Source organism: Geotrypetes seraphini, chromosome 4 (genome assembly GCF_902459505.1).
Source record: "Geotrypetes seraphini chromosome 4, aGeoSer1.1, whole genome shotgun sequence".
Taxonomy (NCBI): Eukaryota; Metazoa; Chordata; class Amphibia; order Gymnophiona; family Dermophiidae; genus Geotrypetes; species Geotrypetes seraphini.
This window is the reverse complement of record NC_047087.1, coordinates 110,187,713-110,209,226: the sequence shown is the minus strand read 5'-3', so window position 1 is coordinate 110,209,226 and position 21,514 is coordinate 110,187,713. Positions and strand designations below refer to the sequence as shown.

Sequence of the window (21,514 nt, the reverse complement as noted above, 5' to 3'; positions counted from 1 at the left end):
GTGTATATGAAGAATGAATGGAAGAAATGGCATTACTATTAATACTATTATGGGAGTGGGGTTTAAGGTGGAGCTTGGGCGGGTCTAGGGTAGAGTTTTGCCCCTTCTCTTAACAAAAAAGTGTTTCGCTGCCTATGATAGAACAGGGAGAAAAAGAAAGTCATTCTGCCTCTGTGCCCACAGCACATCAAACCCCCCTCACCAAACCTAGGGGCAGCAGAGGAATAGAGATAGCCAGTTAACATCCATAGGCCTCGCGGAAAAAAGTATGTCTTCAATGATGCTTTAAACTTATGTGAAGATGTAGATGTAGATTTAGATGAAGTTTATTCTAGAATGCAGGGACACTATTGCAAACAGAGAGACAAAATGTTTTGAGAAAAACCTCGAAAGGAAGAAACATACTGCAAATTATCTTGAGGAGCAAAGAGTGCAAGCAGTAGTATAAGGGGTCAGAAACTAGTGTAAAATCATCTCTCCATCCCCCTTCCTTCCTGCCCTCCTTTTCCAACATCTTTCCTTCTTCCCTTCCCTCCTGCTTCAACATCTCTCCATCTTCTTTCCTTCTTTCCCTCCTCTGGTCCAACATCTTTTCATCTCCCCCCTAACATCTCTCCATCTATCTACCTAACCCAACATTTCTCCATCTCCCTCCCTACTGCTCCAACATCTCTCCATCTTCCTTCCTTCTTTCCCTCCTCCTGGACCAACATCTTTCCATCTCTCCCTTCCTTGCTTCCCCCCTCTGCGCTATCTCTCCATCTCATTCCCTCCTATTCCGAAATCTCTCCATCTCCCTTCCTTGCTTCCCTGCCTCCTTTATGCTCCCCTTCTCTCATATCTCTCCATCTCCCTCACTTCCTTCCTACCCCCTACTCCAGCATCTCTCCATCTCCAGTCCCAAGTTTCTTTGCCTCTGCTTTCTCTCTGCCTACATCCAGGGCCGGATTAAAGGGTAGGCCCAGTAGGCCTAGTGCCCGAAATGGTCAAGGGGGCCCGCCGGTGCAGTGATTTTGGGCCGTAGCACATAAAGGAATTTATGATGGAATGAAATAGGAAAAGGAAAACATAAACTGTTGTCTGTGTCCTTCACATCAAGTACCGAAACGCACGCCAAGTGTAAATAAAACAAAAACCACTGAGAAAGAAAAAGGGAGTACGTGAGCACGGAGAATCCAGGAGCACCACACTCTTGCACGGTGCCCCTCGCACTCCCTCCTCCCCCGTCATGCGAAGGTCGCAGTCAATGCAGGGGGTGGGGGTCGGCGGCTTTCCATTGGTTCCTGCTGTTCTCTCTCAGTGTCACTAACTCCTGGCTTTCTCGCCCTGGCTTTTGCAGAGGTGCACAAGTGGGTTCTTGTTGCAGTCCTTGTCAACACAAACCTCAGGTACTGGTCGCTCTGTTCGGTTGTATCTGGCTCCCGCGCGGGGGAGAGGCCTGAGCGTCAGCGCTGAGGAGGAACGTTAGGCGCGGAGCCTTCATATGGTAGGTAGGTGGAGTGGAAAGAAAGGGACCCGGTGCCTTAAGATGTCTCACTTGGGGTGGGGAGAGAGGTTTTCCTGATCCCCACCCCTTCCCGGTGTTTGTGGGGCCATGGCACTGAGCGTATGATGCACTTTTATATATGTATAGAAAGAGTTCAGAGTTAAAGTCCTGGGTAAGTAGGTGGGGAAGGAAGGGGGATTTGTTCAGTGATATTTGGGGGTTGCATAGAAGAAAAACTGTGCACTGGTATGCTAATCTTTGTTTTGAATTTTAAAAAAAGGAAAAGAAATACAAGTGGAAATAAGAAAACAGATAAATGGGGGCGGGACCCTCGAAGAATTAATCTTGCCCTGCCTACATCCCACCCTAGCGGAAGCAGGAAGTTAATTCAGGCAGGGACGCAACAGAGAAACTCCGGGACTTGTGTGGGGGCAGGGGAGAAAGAGGGCGATCTCGAGCACGGGTGGGGATTCTGGGAAGGCCTTGGGCTTGGCCAGTTCCCGCTTTACTGCCTATTTCGTGGTTCAGTAGTGAGCTTTGTCAGGGAAAGATATGAGAGAATATAATACCTGGATGATTTTTAACCAGAATATTGGTTAACTACGCTTCCCGAAGGTAAAAAAAAAAAAAAAAAAAAGCTATTATGATCAGAAAACTCAGTTGGCAATCTCTAATTCAGCTGTTTTATTGGAGACGGTTCGTTCTTTGACTTTGGTCGAGCGGTATCTGACTGCTGTGGCCATTTCAACAAAAATGCTCTCGTGCTTGCTTTTAAAATAGTTCTGACCTTTGCTCTTTCAGAAGTTAGATTCTTTCGGATCAGAGAATATGATATGAACTGCTTTTAAACTCCTCTAGAGACACTAGCTAGTTGAGGAGGAATTATTCAGTGTAAGTTCATTGTAGGTGTTGCACAGTGGGTTTTAAAGCCACGGTAGAGGATATTGCCATTGCTTTGTTAGTAAATAGTTATTTGAAATTGTTCCCAGGATATTACAACATAGAGATTCTGATTTCATGGGAATTATTAGCCAATGATTCACAAGAATTGTTAGATTCCTTTCAATTTGAATTTGGACTGATATGGCACTGGAAAGTTGCTTTATACCAGGACAAGCAGACAGAAATATTCTGGCATATGAGTGACCCCCTGGTGCAGATGTTTCAAGTGCGCTGTCGCTTTAAAATGTTGGGCGCACCCACACTACGCGTGCCTTGGCTGTCCTGTATCTCCCTGCACCCCGAGAGGGCCTCAGTTTCTTTTGTTCCATGGAGCAAGGAAGCTCGGTTCAGATGTGTGCATCTTTTACCTGCATACTTTTTAAGGAAAAAATTGTTGGGCTTAACACATTGTGGGTGGTGCTTTCCCTATCCCTTACAGCAGGGGAATGGAGAGAGGAATTTTGGCAACCCTTACTGCCAGTGGGGCCTTCTAGCCGACACTGTTGAGTGCCTCCAAGGTATCTCCTGGTACATCTTCCCTTGTCCCCATTGAAGGGAAAATTTTGCATGCTCTCTCTGGGAACCCTGTTACCACTGTTAGACAAACAACTGACTTTGTTCTCTAAATCAGTGTTCTTAAACCCCAGGTCCATGGACCAGTGCCAGTCCACAGAAATTTCCTGCCAGTCCACAGGGCCAGCATGTGCATCGGGCCCAAAACTGTGTTCTTCAACTGCCAGTCTGCGGTGCGATCGATGCGTTGTTAATAAGATTATATTGTGTGTGTATATATGAAAAATAAATGGAAAAAATAGTGTTACAATTAGGACTATGGGGGCAGGGTCGGGGTGGAGATTGGGTAGAGATGGGCAGGGTCTGGCCTACGACTTAGCCCAGTGTTCTTCAACCGCCAGTCTGGACTGATGCCGGTCCATAAAATAATTATTTTATTTCTGCCGGTCCATAGGTGTAAAAAGGTTGAAGAACACTGCTCTAGATCTCAAGCTTATACCCATATTCCCATCATCTCAACACACAGAAAATATCTGCGGTTTCGAGTGGGGATGCACCGTTTGTAATGCAAGGTGCTTCTATTTGGTTTGGCATTGGCACCCAGAGTATTTACAGAATGCTTAATGATGGTGCTGCGTGCCTCCACTTTCTACAGCTTCCAAGTCTTCCCCTGTCTGTACGATTTGTCCCCCCTTCTTAATACGGGTTTACATATAGATATTTCTTTTATGCCTTTTAATATGAACCTCTCATTTTTTAAAAATATGAACTTCTTAATATAAACTTTTCTAAAATTAACTTTGTAATAAGATTTTTTTAATGTTTTGAATATGAACTTTTAATTCTATACATTAATTTTAAATTAAAGCATTTTTAAACATAATATGTATTAATATTTCAAATTGAATATGAACTTTTCATTTTGTATATTAATTTTGAATTAAAGATCATTTATATGCTTTTAAATATAATATGTATTAGAACTTCGAACTGAAATTTTTTTCCCTGTTTGTTTCTTTTGTATTAGTTTTATACCTTTTTTTTGCGGTTTATTTCATACCTTATCAACCGTGGTAGGTCTCTTTTGGCTCGCTTATCATTTCACTTTCCGGCTTCTTTACTTCACTCAGCTGTAGTCTTCCCTGTGTACTTAATTTTAGCATGATGCACCTCTACATACCTCTGGTCACTAGTACATTTTTATCTTTATTTATTATTTATTTATTTTTATTGATCATAGTTTCTCGTTGTGAATTAAATATAGCATGTTGCAATTTCATACACTGGGTCATTAGAATTTCTGCACCATTAGCACTTACATATCTACTTTTCAAGCACATAAACAGTGGACACTCGCATGATTTGCAAGCATTCCATATTCATTATTATTTACATCTTTCTTTTTTTCTTCTTCTTTCTTTCTTTTTTATATTTCACACTTCACTTCTATTTGTCTAACCACATATGGTTCATTTGTTTTCATGTGTTTTGTATGGTATAAACTTATCACTTGGAAAATTTGGCACACCATTCTGTTCCTATGTATGTATCAACTCCGTATCAACTGCATATTCTCAGGATTGATGTTTATATCCATTAGGACCCCTGAAGAAGACATGTTCTCTGAAACACGGACCGTGTCAGGTTCCTTGGTTTGGTATAAGGTGGTATTTTTACTGCATTAAATATTTGGTATAATAAATTTTGCCTGCATCTTGTATATATCAGTCTGCAGTTTCATTTCTTGTTTTTTGCCAGTCAGAGTCTTAGGCCACTCCCTGTGCATCCCAGAATGTACTGGGAAGGAGGCCTAAGATTCTGGTTAGCCCAGGTGCCTAAAGCCCATCCTATGGGAGTGTCCTTAGGCATCTGGGCCAATCAGGGCCTTAGGCCCCATCCTGGTGCATCCCAAGATGCACTGAGAAGGGGAAGGCCTGCCATTCTGAAGAGGCGGGCCTGCCAGCCAGAGGGAGTGGGCATCCCTTCTGCCAGGGATTGTTTCGGGGTTGGGTGGCAGGATAGAGTGGGCATCCCTCCTTCCGCAGACAGTGTGGGTGGTTCGGGGGTTGTGGCAGGAGGGAGTGAGCATCCCTCCTACCGGCTGACTTACGGTGCTGGGGTTCAGGGGTTCCCTGCCCTGGCCGCTCAGGAGATTGTGGCAGGGAGATTTCCTTGACCCAATCAGATTAGCAGTCATTCCTATTTGAAAATATTTCAGGTGCCTATCACTGCTCTAGGGAGATGTCTAGAGCCACTTAAGTTCACCTAAAGCCACTTCCGGGCGAAACCACACCCATGCCCAGCCTTGGGTGAGCTTAAGCGTTCATAGGGACCTGCACCCGCGACAGATGCCTACAATGTAGGTGGCCTCCTTGGGTTGTGGGGTTGTTTTTTGTTTTTTGAAACGTACTTCTCGATTGGTGGCTTGTTAGACAGCAGTAGGATGCCTTCTGCTGCCTACAATCTGGATGCTGTTAATAGAATTTGGCCCCTGCTGTCTGTAATTCTTTGGGAGTCCTTTTACTAAGCTGTGGTAAGCACTAATGTAAAAAAAACAAACAAAGGGCTTACTTACTAAGGGGTGTGCTAAGGTATACCATGATAATTTTTGCATGTGCACATGCTACCAATATGTATATGCGTGTGGGCAGGTTTGGGGGGGTGGAGAATGGCCGCACACTAACTGATTTGTGTGTAAGCCCTTACCACCTTCATAATGGGTAGAGACTCATGCACCAATGACCACACACTAATGGAGAAATTAGTATGTGGCCTTTAATGGGGAAAAATTAAAAATTATTTTATCCTGGCAGTAAAATTGACAGTGACCATAGTGCATGGGTCTGACTTTTATAAGGATGTGTTAAAAGCCACTTTTTACCACAGTTTGGTAAAAGGGCTTCTTTTACGATTTGGTTAAAAACTTTATTTATTAACTTCCTTTAAGAAGAGATTTACTCAAGGTGGCATACAGTAGGTATAGCTTTCAAAAAATACAATTTACACAGTTTTATTAAAATGGCACTAGAGGTTTTTAGCATGGGCCGGCGAGGTAAATGCTCCAACACAGATGGGAATTCTATGAGCATTAGAGCATTTACCTCGCCGGCCCATGCTAAAAACCTCTAGCACCATTTAGTAAAATGAGCCCTTAATTATTACAATTAAATGTATGAGATGTTACAATCACGGTAAAGATATTTCAATAGGTTTCTTCTTCAATTCATACCAACACAGGTTAAACATTTAAATATTTCTATTTGTTGCAACTAAAAAAAAAAATCCATTAACAATTGAGAGTGAAAGAAAACTAAATAGGTACATTACATTACATTAGTGATTTTTATTCCGCTTGTACCTTGCGGTTAAAAGCGGATTACATAAGAAGAGAACTGGACATTTCCAGGAGGGTACATGACATTGGAGAATACAGGTTGAGGGTATAGACTTAATAACAGAATGAGTGTATAGACATAATAACATTGGAAGATAAATCAGGTTACATTACATTACTTAGCAAATTGTCTGTTTCCATATGTTGGTAGGTAATCTGTTTCGGTAGGATGATTTAGGTTCCAGGTAGCTTTGTTGTCTTTATATTTTTTTTTTTTTTATTGGTCGATTGAGGGTATGGTGCCAGGGAGTGCGCAGAACCTGGTCGGTGTAAGGGAAGAGGAGAGGGAGATTAGGAAGATTGTAATGGTATTGAACAGTAGTGTTTGATTTCTAGGGGAAGAGGAGAGGGAGATTAGGTAGATTGTATATACTTTTTGAATAGCAGCGTTTTGATTTCTTTACGGAATACTTTGAAGTCAGATGTTGAGGTTAATAGTCTGGTGATGGAGGGTTCGAGTTTTGCTGCATGCGTTGCTATGAGGTTATAAAGCTTTTTACGATGAGTGCCATTGAGTGGTGGGTATGAGAATGGTGTCAGTGTTCTTGTTCTGGGTGGAAGGTTACGGTTTAGGCGATCGTTTAGATAGGCAACAATTATTGTTATCAGATGTTATTTAAGCAAGGTAAATTAAATTTAAATATAAATGGATAGCAAAGAATTTAAATAAAACCCTGTTTTCACTAGTATCACCACTTCCTTGATTTGGATACCACTGAGTTGTTGTCCTATCACCTATCTGGAACTAGCAACTCCTCCGAAGATCCAAGTTTGTTACTATCCTATCTGTAAACAAATTAAAGGAAGCAAAACCCTAACTTCCCTGGATGAATGCAGGCTAAAGTCAGTGTCTTCTTAGGCTAAAACTACTCGTATTTCCAACTAGATATGCAAAAGAACAGATAATTCTGTAATCCGTAAGATGACTCTCCCATGGAAACAAGTTTCTGATATGAAATTGGTCCACAGAGTTTCAGCACACAAATTCACACAATATCTGAGCTTTATCTATATACTAGTGTTTAAGCCCGTTACATTAACAGGTGCTAGTGTAGATGTCTGTCTGGTTTTTTTTTTTTTTGGTTTTTTTCTTTGTCTCTCTCTCTCTCCTTGGACGCTGACTGTCTGTCATTCTTGCTGTCTGTGTCTCTCCCTAGCCCCCTGCCTGCCTGTATTTCTCTGTTGCGCCATGCGTGCCTGTTTCTCCGTGGCCCCTCCCTTCCCAGAGCAAAGCATTATTGCTATCTGACCCCCAGCACACTCCTCCTTCCAAAGCAGCCCCCTTTCTCTCTCCCCCTCCACTTCTTATCAGCATGGGATACATGATTGCTGTCTGCCCCCCCAGCACAACCCTCCCCCTTCCCTCTCCTCCTCCACTTCTTATCAGCATGGGATATATGATTGCTGTCTGCCCCAGCACACCCCTCCCCCTTTCCTCTCCCCTTCCACTTCTTATCAGCATGGGATACATGATTGCTATCTGCCCCCCAGCACACCCCTCCCCCTTTCCTCTCCCCTTCCACTTCTTATCAGCATGGGATACATGATTGCCATCTGCTCCACAGCACATCCCTCCCCCAAAGCAACCCCCTTTCCTTATCCCCCTGTCCCCTGTTGTGCAAAGCATGCCTGCTCCATGGCCCCCTTCTATTCCCCCCAGAGCAAAGCATTATTGCTGTCTGCTCCCCAGCACACCCCTCCCCCCAAAGCAGCCCTCTTTCCCTCTCCCCCTGCCCCCTGTTGTGCCATACGTGCCTGCTCCATGGCCCCCTTCTGTTTCCCCCCTCCCAGAGCAAAGCATGATTGCTGTCTGCCTTCCAGCACACCCCTCCCCTAAAGCAGCCCTCTTTCCCTCTCTCTCTTTTTTTTTTTTAACTTTAAAGTTGCTCTCTGTTCTCATGATAAACACCTCTTCACGTAGGACAAATCTCAGGCAGGGGCTTTAGGGTTTGCAGCAGCAGTGGCATTATAGGAACAGATCAGAGGAGCCCAAAAGTCTTTCCATCCCCCCCTCACCTTTCAGCAAGCAGATGACCGTTTCGCCGCTTGTGCAGACCCTACACCCGCGCATTCCTCTCATCATACACGATCACTGCCGCGTAGTGGCCAGCGAGCAGATGGCCCCATTCCTCCTCCTACACGGGCAGGATCTGCTACAGGCTCCCTTAGTTTTTTGCTGGAGGTTTTTTTAAGTTTAAAGCTGCCGTGGCGGCTCCTCTCACGATCCCCACCTGCGTCAGGAGCCTTCTCCGACGCAGGTGCGGCTTGTGAGAGGAGCCGCGGCCGCGGCTTTGAACTTAAAAATAAGTTCGGCTAGGGAGTGTAAGGGAGCCGGCCAGATGCGCGCATGCGCTCTCCTACTTGCCACGGACCTACGGATCATGGCTCACGCAGGTAGGAGTGCGCATGCGCGCTTAGGGTTTTATTATATAAGATTTTATTTATTTATTTTGTTTTAGAACATAAGAATAGCCTTACTGGGTCAGCTCAACGGTCCATCAAGCCCAGTAGCCTGTTCTCACGGTGACCAATCCAGGTCACTAATACCTGGCCAAAACCCAAAGAGTAGCAACATTCCATGCTACCGATCCAGGCAAGCAGAGGTTTCTCCCATTTCTTAATAATAGACTATGGACTTTTCTTCCAGGAATTTGTCCAAACCTTTCTTAAGACCAGCTAAACTATCTGCTTTTATCACAACCTCTGGTAACATGTTCCAGAGCTTAACTGTTCTCAGTGAAAAAATATTTCCCCCTATTGGTTTTAAAAGTATCTATCCTGTTCTCTCCAACGAGCTCAGAACGGGTTACAGGTTAACATACATAATAAACAGTTAACTGGTTATAATTTGCAGTACAAGTACAGTTACAGTACAAGTTTTTTTTTTATACAAGTTTTTATCCTAACTCGACATATACTAGGGATCTAGTGCCGATATACATAATATACAGTTTACAGGTTAAATTTGCCAGTTACAGTGCAAGATTCAAGTATCTTTGATTCAGAAATAATGAAACTTCTCAGTAATTATCTCAAAGTCCTACAGAGCCTGCCAGTATATCACAAATGCTAACTGGAAACAGCTATGCACCTCAGAACCTCTCTTTCAAAAAATAGTTTCAGATTCTCCAAACTTTATACAATGGTCTATACTGGTTAAGGACCCAGCAGATTAGTAATCAGAAAAGACTGTAGGGATGCACTCCAGCAGAAAATCAGCTGAATACTAAATTACATACAAAACATTTCCTGTAAACACAAATATTAGGTATTAAGTTGAATCAGTGGTCTTAAACAGTGAATGGATTAAAATTCTCTTTTTCCCAGTATTTAGCAACAAGAGTCACAAAAATCCAGTTAAAATTCTGAAACAAACTTTAAAAGTTCTTATCAATTTTCATTTGAAATATAACTCCAAACTTAATTTAGAAATCTGAATAAATTATGAGAACCAGCAAGTATCAGATAAGTTCTTGACCCACAACTCACAAAATCTCAGCTGTATCCTGCTTTATAGCTTTCTCAGTATACCCTTCAGCTCAACAACAAGTTTAATTTGCAGATTTCTCATGAAATTAAACATTTACATGAAATATTATTTTAAAAATATCCACTCCTTCCACACACACACAAACTCTAGAGCAGGCATATAGATTTTCACTTCGCAGCAATACACCATTTCCTCACCAATTCTCTGCTCTCCTCTAGCTCACAATAACAGTCCTGGGGCTCTTAACGAGACTGCTGCTATTGTTTAGCTTCCTGCTCTGTACGTGGGCCTGTCCCCTGAGGAGCCATCGGCATTTCCTCACCAATTTCTACTTCTGATGTACCTAAAAAAATTGTTATGAGTTTTTGCCTCTTTTGCAAGTTTCTCTTCTTATTCTTTCTTTTTTTTCAAACCCATGAAACCTAACTGAGGATTTTTCTCCAACCCTCGCTATTTGCTTTTGCCGCATGGTTAGCGTTAACTTGGGGGTGGGGTTATTTCTATGGGTATACAGCACCTGCCGGGAACCCTGCATGCATGTATATTTAGAAGCAGGCCTACTATCTTTTTCATGTAATTGAAATCACCTATTATTATACTGTTGCCCATTTCTCTAGCTTTCCTAATCTCTGAAAACTTTTCTTCATCTGTCTGCTCATTTTGTCCCAGGGGATGGTAGTATAACCCTACCTTTTATATTCCTTCCCTTCACACGTGGATTCCACACTGCTATCTATGTCATACAGAATGTTTATTTTATTCGATTCAATTCCCTCTTTTACATATAGCACAACCTCCTCCAATTTGCGATATAATTAGTACCCAGATAACACAGTGTCCCATTGATTGTCCTCCTTCCACCAGGTCTCCGAGTTGCCTATTATATCTATCTCATCATTCAGTGCTATATACTCTAACTCTCCTATTTTATTTTTTAGGCTTCTAGCATTTGTATGCAGACACTTCAAATTGTGTTTTTTCCTTGCAACTACAGGCTGCTGAGAAGACAGGGAAAATTTGAGTCTTTTACTCTGCCTTCCCCTTAAACCCTCCTGGCTTTCTTTCACCATTATTGGAACCTCTCTACCAGGACTCCCTAAATATCCTGTTTCAATAGTATCCTCCAAGGATACCTCACAATGATCCATCCTCTCACGGGCAATTGTTGGCTTTCCCCCCACATCTTAGTTTAAAAGCTGTTCTATCTCCTTTTTAAATGTTAAGTGCCAGCAGCCTGGTTCCATCCTGGTTAAGGTGAAATCCGTCCTTTCAAAACAAGCTCCCCCTTTCCCAGAAGGTTGCTCAGTTCCTAACAAATCTAAATCCCTCATCCCTGCACCATTGTCTCAACTATACATTGAGCCTTCGGAGCTCTACCTGCTTCTTGGGTCCTGCGTGTGGAACTGGGAGCATTTCTGAAAATGCAACCCTGGAGGATCTGTATTTCAGCTTTCTACCTAAGAGCCTAAATTTGGCTTCCAGAACCTCCCTCCCACATTTTCCTATGTCATTGGTATCTACATGTACCAGAACATCTGGCTCCTCCCCAGCACTATCTAAAATCCTATCTATGTGACGCATGAGGTCCACCACCTTCGCACCAGGCAGGCAAGTGACCAGGCGATCCTCACGCCCACCAGCCTAATAAGCAAATCACCAACTACAACCGCTGTCCTAACTTTTCCCTCCTGGGCAGAAGCCCCTGGAGACACATCCTCGGTGCGAGAGGATATTGCATCCCCTGGTGGGCAGGTCCTAGCTACAGGATTAATTTCCTACTTCACCAGGGTGCTCTCCTTCTAGCAGACCTTTCTCCTCCAAGGCAGCACAGGGGCTACCAGACTGGAGGTGGGACTTCTCTATAACATCCCTGTAGGTCTCCTCTATGTACTTCTCTGTCTCCCTCAGCTCCTCCAAGTCTGCTACTCTAGCCTCAAGGGAATGTACTCGTTCTCTGAGAGTTAGGAGCTCTTTGCAGCGAGCACACACATTTAACTTCTTGCCAACCGGGAGAAAGTCATACTTGTGACACTAATGCAAAAGACTGGATAAAAGGCCCGTGGAGCTTTCTTTTATTCACACTGTGGCCCTTTACATAAAAAGGATAGAGACCACTGATATATAGGATCCAATAAGTTAAAAAAGGCCTAATGTATTCCAATTGGCAAATGATGACAACCCTGAAGTAGGGCTGGGATAATCTTCCATAAGTTTGAATAATCTCATTATCGATGACAACAATATTTTAATTTCTAACTCTTGTAAAAATCTTAAAGCCGTGTACCTGTTTCAAGTTGCTAAAGAGAATGCTGAGTTGGTCTGATAGCTCTATAGCAGTGTTTTTCAACCGCTGTTCCGCAGCACACTAGTGTGCCGCGAGATGTTGCCTGGTGAGCCGCAGGGCCGCCATCAGGGCAGTACTACCAGTCCTGCATTCAGGGGCCCGGAGCTGACAGGGGGCCCGAGGCAGGGGCACCAGTTGCTCGCCAAGGCAAAGTGAGTCGATCACCCAGGACTCACTTTGTCTTGGCGATCTAATCTATCGAGCCGATAAGTCTTCTTCTCCCCGACGTCAATTCTGCAGTCGGAGAGGAAGTTCGGGCCAGCCAATTGCTGCCGGCTGGGCGGAACTTCCTCTCCGATTGCAGAATTGACGTCAGGGAGAGCATGCGTCGGCGTCGGCTTTGGGGCCTGTTATCCATTGGTGGGTCCTGTTCCCCGATGGCAGTGGCAGTGGCTTGGGGAACGGCAGGGAGAAAGAAAGAAAGGGGGCAGGCAGGGAAACAGAAGGAAAGAAGAGAAACAGAAAAAAAGAAAGAAAGATCAGGGAGAGAGGCAGAAAAAGTTGGGGGAGGGAATGAGGTGTGGAGGAGAGAAAGCATACAGGCTGATAGAAGAGAAGAAAGATTGGATGCACAGTCAGAAGAAGAAAGTGCAACCAGAAATCACCAGAAAAGGTAGGAAAAATGATTTTATTTTAAATTTAGCAAAGTGGAGGCAGTATTACCACAGTTTTCAAAGGAATTTGCCCAAATAACTTAATAGTTAACTGGGTAAATTCCCAGAGATGAAAACTTCCCTTCACTTACTATGCACAGTTCTGAATTTATATCTGCTGTCTATATTTTACAATATGGTCACCTTTTACTAAACCGCAATAGTGGTTTTTAGCGCAGGGAGCCTATGAGCGTCAAGAGCAGCGCTGGGCATTCGGCGCAGCTCCCTGCGCTAAAAACTGCTATTGTGGTTTAATAAAAAGGATGGAGGGTATATTTGTCTATTTTTGTATGCTATAAAAACCAAATACAGAGAGAGACTGAGAGCTGTTGACGAAGAGCTACGTGTGTGTCTTTCTTCGATTCCAGCCAGAATATCAGCTTTGTGTTCAGCCAAACAGGCCCAGGTTTCGCACTGAATAAAGTATTTTATAATTTTTCACTATTCTGTTTACTTAATATTTCATAATAAAGTAATTATAAAATACTTTCTTTGTGTTTATTTGATTTCTGTTCAAGAGAATTACTTTATATATAGTCAATATAGGCACAGAGTTAAATTTTTTAACATTTTCTAATGGTGGTGTGCCTCGTGATTTTTTTCATGAAACAAGTGTGCCTTTGCCCAAAAAAGGTTGAAAAACACTGCTCTATATCATAAAACAGTATGGTATCAGAATGGATGTTACTTTCCCTGAAGGCAAGCAAATGCTATTACTAGCTTCTGTTGCAGAAACATAAAATATGACCAATGATAAAGATCAAATGGGGTTTTTTTTTTCGGGGGCTGTACCATTGATACCATTTGATCTTTGGTTTTCTCTTCATTTCTTTGCTACTAACAATCTTCATGCTTTCTTTTGTTAGTGTTTTTGCCTCTTTTGTCTTCTTCTCTTGTATTTATCACCCTCACAATATCCTCCCTCATTGTCTTGGCCTTCCCTTACAGATCTGATGTGTCAAAGGAAGAAGCTGTTTGCATCAAATGGGACTTAGGATGCATTTAAGTCTTTCCAAGTGATAACCTCTTTGGAGCCATAAAGAAAGTGGATTTCAGAGCCTGAAGGAGATTTCATTTGGACATATGTTCTGATGGAAATCTAATTGTCAACTTTTGGTTTGCTTGACATTAGCAAATGATGTCTTCTCTACATGCTGATAAATCATTGTTTCTTCTCTTCCTGGTTTTCTCTCAAATTGTGTTCATTTTGATTTTGTACCGACATGGAGCTTCCAGCCTTCTGCAGGGATTTTTAGCCAGCCCTCAAGGCTCCTGGGACTATTCTAAAACGCACAATGTGTATACAAACCTGAGTGTCTTTATACCACTTTCTGATGAGAAAATGATGACACATTGTCCATTAAAGTCACCAATACTTGGTATGTTCAATCAGTTATGTAAAGTTAAACATTTTAAATAGTTTCTACCTTTGAGTTTCTCAGGCTGTGTCCAAAATGTGTGGTGCTGATCAACCACACACTTTGGACACACTTATCTCTGTCTTATAAGGGCCATAAACTTGGTAGCTGTAAAGTCTGCCTTTAAAAAAGATTCTGTTATGTCCTTTCCGGATTAGGTGTTCAATCCCAACCCGCAATCTGGGAGTTGCAAAATCTAACACTTTTCTGAGCACATGCTTCTCCCCCTTAGACTGAGTTCAAGCAATCTGTGCAGAAGACTTTTGCAGTTGCTCTGCTTCTTTTGTTATTTTTTTTTCACTTAAAGTTCGTTTTGTTCGTATTTTACATATGGTACAAGATTTTGAGACATCATCTGATACATAATCTTAAAGACTAGAAAGCGTATGTTAAATTTTACCCTTTATACAGAGTAGTAATATTTTATGTACTTTTTCTGCAGTAAAGTATGCTTGCACATGCTGACCTTGTATCAGCAAAATGATTCTGCACTTGCATGTTTATGCTGTTCTTCAGTACTAATATTTTCTACAGTAGCTGACAAACCAAGTCCTAGATCACATATTTCCTTTACAAGAAAGGACTGTACAAATGACCAAACAACCAAAAACAGACTTTAGAAGTGACACTAGGAAAAGCTAATGAAATCTTACAAATTGACTTTATTCAGTAATAGTACATGTATGATAAAAACTGCTATAATTATTAAGGGAGGAATTCATCAAGGGATGCTAACTGATTTAGGGCTCCTTTTATCAAGCTGCGCTAACCGCTACCGCTTCCTCTTGAGCAGGTGGTAGTTTTTGGCCTGCGCAGGGGTTAGCGTGTTAAAAGTCACGCGCGTTAACCCCGCTATCGTGGCTTAGTAAAAGGAGCCCTTAGTGTGCGCTAACAATTAGTACATGCTAAATGCTAAGACGCACATAGGAATATAATGGGCATCTTAGCATTTAGCACCCCTTGTTGAATTCCCCCCCCTAAGCTTCACTAGGTATACTTTGGTCTGTGTTTGGCTGGCCTGGAAATTTGCCAACTTTTTGGACCTCCAGTTAGAACAAGCCTGAACTGGGTTGCAGGCCCCTTAGCAACTACATGTGGATTTTCCCCCATGTTGTGCACCTGCTCATTCAGACGTTGCACTTCCTTCCCAGAACCAGTACTCGTGCATCTGAGCCTAGCCACTAGGTAATGGTTGTGCTGTGGCTGGGAATTACCACTTTGATACCAAAACCAGGACTACAGGTATACAGTGTTGTAAATCACGAGATGCTTCCAGGGAGTGCAAGTGATTGTTTCGTGTGAATTCATCATCATCATGCCCATCAGCCAAAAGTTAAGTGAAGATTGTATCACACACTGGTGGCTAGGAACATAAGAAGTGCGGTGATGGTTCCTTATATCTCTTGACTCCAGTATGTAAGAGTTTTATGGTTCTGAGTATTTCTTTCATCAAAATATCTTTTCTATTATTTGATAAGTATATGTTAAACAAGGATTTTGAAAGTTTTGTAGTCCTGGTTTTGGTATTAAAAGTTATCTTAGTGACAGGACAATTAATATACACTATATTCCCTTCATACTATTTGAGAATTATCATTCCCAGGAGACTGCTGTGACATCCTTAGGGGACAGAAACTTGTCTTGGGAGTCAAAACGTGGGTTTCCAGCATAGTTCCATGTAGCAATGCTGCCAAACCAATTAGACCAGTGTATTGCAAACTGTGTGGCATGGCACACTAGTATGCCTCCTGAGATTCCAAGTGTGCTGCGGCACACTGAGGAGGAAGAGAGGTGCTGGCCAGCTGACTTGCCTACAAGATGTGTCTCTCACCATAAGAGGCACGTCCTGTAGGGCCAGAGGTTCTCAACATGCGGTATGCCGCCAGCGCTGCATGTCTACCGACTTCTTGCTGCCGTCGCGTATCTCCCAGGACTCCTGCCTTCCTCGTCTTCTCTGTCCATCCCTGGACCAGCAGCAGCAGCTCTGTGTGCATTTAACTTCACCACACAGCTGCCGCTAGAATTAGTTTAAACACTGTTCCATCAGGCAGCCTCGGGGCCTTTGCTAGGCCGATCCGCTTTGGTGATGCAACTTCCTCTTTCATCAGAAGCGGGCCGGCGTAGCAAAGGCCCCAAGGCTGCCTGATAGAACCGCATCTAAACTAATGCTAGCAGCAGCTGTGTGGGGAAGTTAAAAGCACAGTGAGCTGCCACTAGACAGAGGAGAGGTACTGCTGGACAGGGGAGGAGGGAAAGAGAAGAGAGAAGGGGTACTGCTGGATATAGGGAGAAGGAAGGGAAAAGAGGTGCTGGACCTGGCAGAAGGGGAGGGAAAGGAAAGGTGCTGCACACTGGAAGGGAGGGTGAGATGGTGCATGGGGTGCGGTCATATTAGTTGTGAGTGGGGTTGGAAAGGAAGGGAAGGAAAGAAAATTGTTGCAGGAGGAAAGAGTGATGGGAGAGGGAGAAATAGACATGGGGTGGAGGAGAGGGAGAAATGGTGCATGAGCATATTGGGTTGTGGTTGGGAAGGAGGAATTTCGCTGAAGGGAAGAGGAGAGAGAGAGAGAGAGAAAGCATGCAGGAGGCAGAAAATTGAACTCGTAGAGAGGGTGAAATGGATGGGAAGGAGAAATGTCACACTTGAGGGAAGGGGGAGAGGCCAGAGAGTGAAAAGTTGGACTCATGGAGAGAAGTTGATTGGGGGAGAGGAGGACCAGAGGAGAAGCAGCAAGTCGATCGCGGAGCCATGTGGTTTCCCTTCTCTTTTTTTCTCCTCCTGAAAAGCATGAAATTAATCTGCCTCGTGGAGAATGCCGGCCAATCTTAATTCCCTTCTTTTTTCCCCCTCCTGACTAGCATGTAATTAATCCGCCTCTTGGAGAACGCTGACCAATCAGAGTGCTGGTAGGGCGAGGTTAAAAGGTATGCAGGTGATGGAGCTTAGCGCGGTACTACGCAAGACAGAAGCGGTGCGCAGGTGTTTGGTCAACCAGGCAAATTGCTTCTAGCTCTGGGCCTTTTGTTGCCTGTTCAAACCACCTGTTGTGGTAAAAGCCGGGGTTGGGAATAGTGCTACCCGGGTGAATTGATGCGATTTAAAAACAAAAAAAATCGGTCTCCTGATTCAGTGACTGACACTTCCCCATCGCCCCCTAAAGCAGAATCGGCAGCGCTGCCTCTGCTGGCTGGCCACTGCTGCTCCTGCTTTAGAGGGTGAGAGGGGAGGGTAAGTCGGGAAGTGTTTTGGTGTCCAGCTTTCCCCCTGGCCTCCCGCGCATCCCTTTACCTAATTCCAGCAGGGAGCAGCCTGCAGAGAGGATCGCTGGTACTTTAGCGATCCTTGCAGGTTGCCATAGGTTGCCTGTCTTCCCTCTGCCGCGATCCTGCCTCTGACGTCACAGGAGGGCTGGGACAGCGGCAGAGGGAAGGCAGCTCCTGAGGCCTTTGGAAACCTAATCAAGAAGTGACCAGGGAAACTACAGACCGGTGAGTCTGACCTCGATTCCGGGGAAAATGGCAGAAGCACTGATAAAAAGACAACATTGATGAACATTTTGAAAGAAACAAATTTCTGATAACCAGCCAACATGGTTTCTGCAAGGGGAGATCGTGCCTAACAAACTTATTGCACTTCGATGGACAGAGGAGACCCCATAGACATCGTATATTTAGATTTTCAAAAAGCCTTTGATCAGGTACCCCATGAACGCCTACTTCGGAAACTGAAAAACCATGGGGTGGAAGGAGACATACATAGATGTATCAGAAACTGCTTGGTGGGTAGGAAACAGAGGGTAGGAGTGAAGGGCCACTACTCGGACTGGAGGAGGGTCACGAGTAGTATTCTGCAGGGCTCAGTGCTTGGATGAAGTGCGAGATAATAAAATTTGTGGACGACACCAAACTATTTAGTGGAATTCGGAAGAGGACTGCAAAGAATTGCAAAGGGACTTGAACAAACTAGGGGAATGGGCGACGAGATGGCAGATGAAGTTCAACGTTGAGAAATGTAAAGTACTACATGTGGGAAGCAGAAACCCAAGGTACAGCTCTACGATGGGAGGGATGTTATTGAAGGAGAATACCCAAAAAAAGGACTTAGGGGTAATGGTGGACATGACAATGAAGCTGATGGCACAGTGCGCAGCGGACGCTAAGAGAGCAAATAGAATGCTAGGTATAATCAAGAAGGGTATTACTACCAGAACAAAAGAAGTTATCCTGCCGTTGTATGGGGCGATGGTGCGCCGCATCTGGAGTACTGTGTCCAATATTGGTCGCTGTACCTTAAGGATATGGCGTTACTTGAGAGGGTACAGAGGAGAGCGACATGTTTGATAGAAGGTATGGAAAACCTTTCATACAGTGAGAGATTGGAGAAACTGGGACTCTTCCCTGGAGAAGAGGAGACTTAGAGGGGATATGATAGAGAATTACAAGATCATGAAGGGCATAGAGAGTGGAGAGGGACAGATTCTTCAAACTTTCGAAAAAGAAAAGAACAAGAGGGCATTCAGAAAAGTTGAAAGGGGACAGATTTAAAATGAATGCCAGGAAGTTCTTCTTTACCCAATGTGTGGTGAACACTTGGAATGCGCTTCCAGAGGGAGTAATAGGGCAGAGTACGGTACTGGGGTTCAAGAAAGTATTGGACAGTTTCCTGCTGGAAAAGAGGATAGAGGAGTATAGATAGAGGATTACTGCACAGGTCCTGGCCCTGTTGGGCCGCCGCGTGAGCGGACTGCTGGGCACGATGGACCTCAGGTCTGACCCAGCGGAGGCATTGCTTATGTTCTTATGAATAGGAGAAACCTTGCATTAACCTTAAAGATGGATGCAAGGCAAAAAGTGAAGGAGAGAAACAGTCAATGGCTAAGAAGGCACTGGAAACATAGTTAAAAGCACAGAAAATAAAGTCATCAGACAACAAAGGTAGGGAAAATGATTTTATTTTCAATATATTGATTGAAATGTGTCAGTTTTGAGAATTTATATCTGCTATGTAATTTGTGTGTATATGAAAAATGAATTGAAAAAATTGCATTACAGTTAGGAAAGGTGGTGGGATCTAGGGCAGAGCTTGGGTGGGCCTAGGGCGGAGCTTGGGAGGTCTGTGGTTGGGGTACTCAGTTGATATTTATTAGACGTAGAGAGTACTGAGTTTGAAGCAGTTTAAAAACACTGTTGTAGGCAATCAGCTGGCACCGGCGCCTCTCCTCTGGCCCTCATCCCTACTGGCACCCCTACTGGCGTCTCGGGGCCCATTTGGAGGAACTTTTGTGCATGTGCCGAGGTGATGATGTCACGCATGTGTGTAAAGTTATCATGGTGACGTCCGCGCACTTCCAGGTACCTTGAGCCGTGGCCACTACCTTTAGTTGTGCCCCAGCTCGAATGTTTGAGAGACACTGCATTAGACTAATATTGAGTGGCCCTGCTTTCTTGCATGTCCCTCTTCACATCTCTGTAGATACAGATACAGTAGATATAAATACCCCCCTGTAAGGACTGTGTTGGATTCTCTGCCATTTCTTAAAAATCTGGTTTATAAAGGATCTCAAATAAGTTATTTGTGGGGAAATGGTAGAAAGAAGAGCTTCCCAGTTGCACCAGGTGTATCATGCTGTTTAAAAGCTGAGGTATGGACTTTCCTTCTTATTGCATTTGAGCAGTGACTAGTGATGCCAATAGGTTCTTTAATGGATGGTGTTTTGTTTGTATTCTCATTCAGTTGGTCCAATAACTGTCATCTTCGCAAAACTTCCCAGTGAGAGAGGAATTGTCAAGAAAAACCCCTTTGTTCAGTCTGGTGGGCAGTACAGGCCACCTCATTGTTTTGCCCACTATAAGTCAGCGATCATTATACCACACAGGAACAGGGAACTGCACCTTCGGTATCTTCTCTACTATTTACACCCATTTCTACAGCGGCAGCAGCTCCATTATAGGATCTACGTGATTCATCAGGTAAATCAAATGCCATTCTGCTTTGGGTTTGTGTGCCTTCTTTTTTTTCAGTTGCTAACTAAATATTTCAAGCATTTCTGTAGGTTGATTAATGTTTTGAGGCCTAGTAGTTCCTCCTTTTATTGCATTATAAAATTTTATTTCTGTTATATCTACTCAGGAGTCTATATGTATATTGATCAATTTGTTCCCACGAACTGGAATTGCAGAAGTGTGAATAAAGTATACCCTCGCTAATTCGTGGTTCTGAATTCGCAGACTCAGTAATTTGCATTTTTTTTCCTTTAAAACCCTCCTCCCTGCGCCTTTCTATCTGACACTCGTCTCCTGTCATTTCTCCTTCCATGACGCAGGCGCCTCTCCTACGCTTGCGCACTTTGAAGTCAAGCTCTTCAGACAGTGAAGTTTTGAGCCTATGGGGGCTCGCGTGGTTCCAACAGCGTTTCACTAAACCGCAGGTGTGAAGGAAGAGGCAGAGCGCGGGCACTGTGGAAAGAGGAGTTGTTGGTTTCATGCCAGAGGCTGGTGCGGGGAGGTGAGGGACTGGGGCGAAATGGCTATTGCTGCTGTGACCTGAAGGAGCTGTTGGGTCTGTGTTCTATCTGGTGCCGGCGAGAGGGCGGGGCCAGAGCAAGAAAGAAAGAGGAGGAGGAGTGCCTATTACAGTACTCTTCCGATATTCACGGTTTTTCAAAATTTGCGTCACTCTGAGAAGATAACCCCCGTGAATTTCAGGGGAGTACTGTACTTACAGTTTTGAGCACCTCCCATACAGAGGTGTAGTACAGTGCCCCCTCCAGTTTGTCTTCTGCAAGTGAACTGTGCAGAGGTATTCTGATCTGCTTAGTTTTCCTTTTTGGCCTTAAGTTCATTTTTCTGTAGCTTTGGTGCCCTAAGACCCCTTTCTTGGGGATCCTCTGCCTGGGAAAGAACACAGGTTCTGCTGAGCCGAACTACAAATCTGCAGGGCAAGCCTTTGAGTAGACCTGGGGAGCCTGCCTGCTGTGAGACTTCAGGGCTCAGGGCCCATTCCTCTGGGAACCAGCTTGCTTTCTGAGTTTCTCAGTGACTTGAGCACATGCTGTGTAAGAACCCTCGGAGTATCGGGGCACCAGCTGCATAGTTTACCCACCCTTGTCACTCTGCGAGGTCCCATGGTGGGGTTGAAGTTTCGGTCGGAGGTCAGTCCGACTGGCAGCCCAAAGAGTTCTTAGTTTGGAGTTGAATTTGGAAGCATCTGAGGCAGAAAGTCCTTTCCTTCCTTCTAGCAGCACAGAAATAGCTGACAGGCAGGCACCTCCACA

The 21,514-nt window shown here is 44.0% G+C and overlaps 1 protein-coding gene across 7 annotated transcripts in view; it reads left to right on the top strand.

Moving 5' to 3' along the window:
* The first annotated feature begins 1,174 nt into the window (after positions 1–1,174).
* The window catches only part of LOC117359521 (beta-1,4-galactosyltransferase 3-like), a 100,461-nt gene continuing 80,121 nt past the window's right edge, over positions 1,175–21,514 (top strand). For 3 of the 7 annotated variants that reach the window (XM_033942457.1, XM_033942451.1, XM_033942458.1), the window contains exons 1-3: positions 1,880–2,101; positions 13,771–14,201; positions 19,975–20,210. In XM_033942457.1, the coding sequence (XP_033798348.1) occupies positions 13,958–14,201; positions 19,975–20,210 (480 nt within the window). In that variant the 5' untranslated portion in view covers positions 1,880–2,101; positions 13,771–13,957. Of the gene's footprint in view, positions 1,491–1,512; positions 1,659–1,879; positions 2,102–13,770; positions 14,202–19,974; positions 20,211–21,514 lie in introns of those variants that run through there. The other 4 variants (XM_033942456.1, XM_033942452.1, XM_033942454.1 and 1 more) reach the window with 4 other exon arrangements.